Source organism: Poecilia latipinna, unplaced genomic scaffold (assembly GCF_001443285.1).
Source record: "Poecilia latipinna isolate Pla-1442-1.1 unplaced genomic scaffold, P_latipinna-1.0 Scaffold6614, whole genome shotgun sequence".
Taxonomy (NCBI): Eukaryota; Metazoa; Chordata; class Actinopteri; order Cyprinodontiformes; family Poeciliidae; genus Poecilia; species Poecilia latipinna.
The window spans coordinates 1-4,271 of NW_015119230.1; the positions used below are offsets into that span (position 1 = coordinate 1).

General features: G+C 37.1%; 1 protein-coding gene across 2 annotated transcripts; it reads right to left on the reverse strand.

The window, feature by feature from the left end:
• Nucleotides 1–13: 13 nt before the first annotated feature.
• LOC106944017 (ras-specific guanine nucleotide-releasing factor 2-like) lies at nt 14–3,957 on the reverse strand. 2 transcript variants are annotated; one of them, XM_015027291.1, is made up of 7 exons: nt 3,676–3,957; nt 2,931–3,040; nt 2,112–2,230; nt 1,867–2,030; nt 746–809; nt 278–414; nt 14–148 (listed from the first exon to the last, which is right to left on the reverse strand). In XM_015027291.1, exons 1-7 carry the CDS (start codon nt 3,841–3,843, stop codon nt 62–64), a joined length of 849 nt encoding a protein of 282 aa, XP_014882777.1. In that variant the 5' UTR covers nt 3,844–3,957; the 3' UTR covers nt 14–61. The 2 variants fall into 2 exon arrangements, with proteins under 2 accessions (XP_014882777.1, XP_014882776.1); XM_015027290.1 differs by having other exon boundaries at nt 17–148; nt 746–812; nt 3,676–3,954.
• Nucleotides 3,958–4,271: the final 314 nt, after the last annotated feature.

Sequence of the window (4,271 nt, forward strand, 5' to 3'; positions counted from 1 at the left end):
TGTGAGATCTGTAAATCTGTCAAATGTAAGACTTTAGCACAGCCAGAATGAGATCATTTCCTCACTTGATCATGTGGGGCACAGAAACTTTAGAGTTCTCCTCAAAGACGCTGGTCATCAGGCCGTTACAGCGGATGTTATCGATGCACTGAAGTGGAAAGAAAACACACACACACACACACAAACACACACAAAACAAACAAGGATAAACGTTTCTTTTAGAAGATCAGCTAAAGTCCGCCATGGCAGCTCTGAGTTCCTCTGAGTCGGTCAGTACCTGGCTGATGTCGCTGGTCCAGGCAGCCTTCTCCTGGCGGGAAGGAGCCAGGAGAACAACGCAGAAGCTCTGACCATCAGGGGGCTCCACCACAATTTTAAACTCCAGGTGACTGAAGCCTTGACCTGCAGCGTTGTCTGAAACGCAACAGGAAACCAAAACACTTTCATTCTGCTCAGCTGAGCTGGGATTAACCTTGTATTGATCTGTAAACTGCCTAAATGGCTTTGTTGCATTTAATCAAAATTGTAAAAAAAAAAACCCAACATATTTTCTATTGTACCTATGAACTTTCTCATTGATATTTGTTGTTTTTTCTAGGTAGTGTTTCTTACAGTCCTTCTTCCGCCAAACTTTTTTCATTGTTGAATTCTGCAAAGTTTTCTTTGTAGAAATCTGACGTTCAGAGGTTAGGCAACCACTGGAATGAATTTTAATAATTAGTAAAGATTGCAGCAGGATACTCACAGTCTTCATCACTGGCATCTAGTTCCTCAATCAGAGTGCACTCAATCAGAGACAGAGTTCCTCCCTGCTGTTAGGAAGAAAGATAACAAATTAAATATTAAATTAAAGCCTTCCCAGTGAAAGATATTGGACACAAATCTAGACTCAACAGAAAGACTTTATTTTTAATCTTATTATGCCAGAACAAATATTTTCTGTCATAATTATGAGGGAATTTTGTAGATCTAGTTGTGCCTTCAAGGTCTAATACAAATATATTATTTATATGACTTATCCCCTAGTGTACAGGGGTATGTTCTGAACAGATTTAAGCTGACCAAAACTGTATTAAGACAATTTCAGATTAGCAGGAGAGATTGAATGTCTTTAGTTTTCAGATTTGTAAAATGCAAAGCAGGATTTGTCGCACTTCCATTACACAGATTTTTGTCTATATTCTGCTAATGTCGAAAAAACACAATTTTTGGAATTGTTTCCATTCAAGTGACTAAAGTCATGGCAACAGCTGAAGTAAACAGTTACATGGGATATATTCATAATTCAGCCATGACGCTAACACACGTCACCTATCACCCAATCAGAGAAGACGTCAGCATCTTATTCAGTAGTTTGAGCGACAAGCCACGCCTACTCAGGAGCGGCTACTATGCGTCATTTTGGAGAAATTGTAATAGGTGATTTTACAGAAGAGTTATGGATTTAACATGTTGGAATGACACTCAACTGATGCTGTGAGAGCTCTGAACAACATCTGAAAAAAAAAAAAATCAGAAACAATCCATTTTGTTTTTGCCAGTAGTAACATCCAGCTGCTGATCATGTGACTTGTGTGATGTGAAAAAGGTGTTTCCATTGCAGTTCTGCAACACACATCTACTTCGATACGGCCGAAAAGCAATCTCATCATTTTTATTTTAAACAATGATTTTTTTTTTCGAAATGCCATGTTTCCATTAAGCTGATTTATTTTCATAATTTCAATTTACACAATTTTATGGTTAATGGAAACACAGTGTATGTCTTCACAGGCCTGTCATTTTTGCAAAACCTGTAACTCTAGAGTCTGTGTAGAAACTGCTGAACTTGAAAACACTCAGATTGTAGATAAAGAGACGTTTTACCTTCAGCAGGTGCAGCTTCCCTCCAGAGGTCCGTGTACAGATGAGGAAGTGCTTGGTGAACAGGAAACACTGCCTCTCTCCTTCCTTCCTCAGTGAGAGCGAACCCAGACGCACCTTACTGAGCATGCCCCGTTCGCTGCTGGACGGCAGCTGGATGAGAGAACCTGATCGTGGAGGAGAGAAGTCGTGAAAGAGTGCAGGAAGGTGGGACGGCTGAACGAAAGCTGAGAAAGCAGGAAGGCTACCTTGTCTGACGAAGGTCTGGCTGGTGTCTAACAAAATGTCGCAGCCTTCAACGATCATCCTTTCAATGGCCAGATTCTTCCTGATGTTCTCTGTGTCGCTCACCTCGTCGTGCATCATTCTGAAAACACAAGGAGCAGAGGTCAGTATGTGTGTGTGTGTGTGTCTGTGACCTGTATGACCCAAACAGCCGGTTTTACTCTCAGTTCAGCTGAATGAAATTTGTTAAGGAGACACAAATGTTACAGGACATTCTGAAGAAAGAAAACTTATCATTTCTGATAAATTTCCACCATCGAACTACAATTGAACTTCTATGTTTAGATTTTAAATGATGACAAAAAACAGCATAATGGCAAGAAACATTTATCTAAATATTACTTATACCTTAAGTATCATTCTTTTGTGAAAATTCAGTGTAATTATTCCATAAGAATGAGTGAGAAAAATAGAAAAAAATTCATCTATAAGAGAGATGGATTTATTGTATTTCTAAAAAACATGTAATTCCTCATAACTGTAAATTAATATTAATGATGTTTAAAAAACCTCTAAAAATAATTTTTATGATATTTTCTCTACTGTTGAGTTTATTACAACATCAATAAATAAGAAAATATGACGATTAAATATTTGTGCAGCTTTCACTGCAGTGCATTTTTTGAGTTCCTCAATAAGAACCAACATGCAACCAAATGAATCTGTCCCTGTGCGTTTAGAATGTACATACAGAAAAATGATATTCGGTCTCCACTGTAGGGTAAAATTCAATGTCACTGAATCGTCATTTTCATTTTTTTTTTCCACAGTCCCACACTCACTTTGACAACTCTTCCAGTTTGGATTTGGCGAACTCCAGGCTCTTGCGCTCCACATGCTCATGGGGTGTGTGCGCCAGCAGCTCATGGAGGGTGATGATGTATCGAGGAATCTAGCATTTAAAAAAACACGTGTTATAAAGAAAACATTGACATATTGAATACTAAGACATGGATGTATGATTAGAATGTGGGATGAAAATTAAGAATTTAAACCTGAGTTTTTTAAGGTTTAATATTTAAAAATCTGAAATTTTATCAGTTTAAAACCAACATTTTCAAATATGTTAAAAGCTATTTTTTTTGTAGTTTGTGACAGAATTACTTTAATTTTAACACATTCTACCAAGATCTATAAATGATTTATTGCTGTAAAGTTTTACGCGCTCCAAGTGTTTTTAACCCTCTTTAAACACAAATCTAAATAGCTTGTGGTGATTTTTTCAATCATATAATATGTAGAAGTCTAGATATTCAGACTTGTAGATAAATGGCTGCAGCAGCCCAGCTGCATTAGTTTGCTCAGTCTCAAGCCAAAAGCTGAAACATCGTTTGAATCAATTGAAGTTTTTCAAATGTACTCAAAATAAAAGCCTTTTGATTTTCCATTCATCTTCATTACAATATACATTTGAAGCTGATGAAACGGCATGTCGTGATCGTAGTTACCATATGGCCACTGGAACTAAACCTAGACCTTGAAAACAAAGCAGTTTATTGCCTAATTAGTACATAAAGTGTTTGGTACCTGGAACATGGGGTAAGTGAGGAAGGTTTCCAGCATGCGGCCCTCACAGCCGGCGTTGTATTCGTACTGTTTGAGCAGCTTGTCAAAGTCTCGGTTCTGCTTGCAGTTGGCCAGAACCTGCAGGCTGTACTGGTGGTTCCGCACAAACTCCTGGTAAATGTTGAGCATGGGCAGCAGGATGTCGAACAGGTCAGCTGGGAGGAAAACGCACAGCGACTCACATTGATGTATCAAAAAAGATAGTCTAAAACTACAGCTTCTACTTCAGACATCTACAGGTAATAAATGTATGTTTTTGATGTGGTTATATTACAGTGACTCTATGTAATAATAATAATAATAATATTTATCACATATTTACATTGAAAGTGCTACAATCAATAAAACAATTAACACAAAACAGCAGCAAAGATCCTAAAATATAGATGTAAGCATTAAAGTTTAGAAATTCATAAGAAATATTGAGAATATTAAGTTTTTTAGGCCTGTTTTGAATGTATGTAACTGTAAAAAACTCATTTGTAATTCAATTATTTGTTTGGAAATTACTTTCTTGGAATGAATTATTATCTGTTTAGTGACTGAAAAGTGAAACT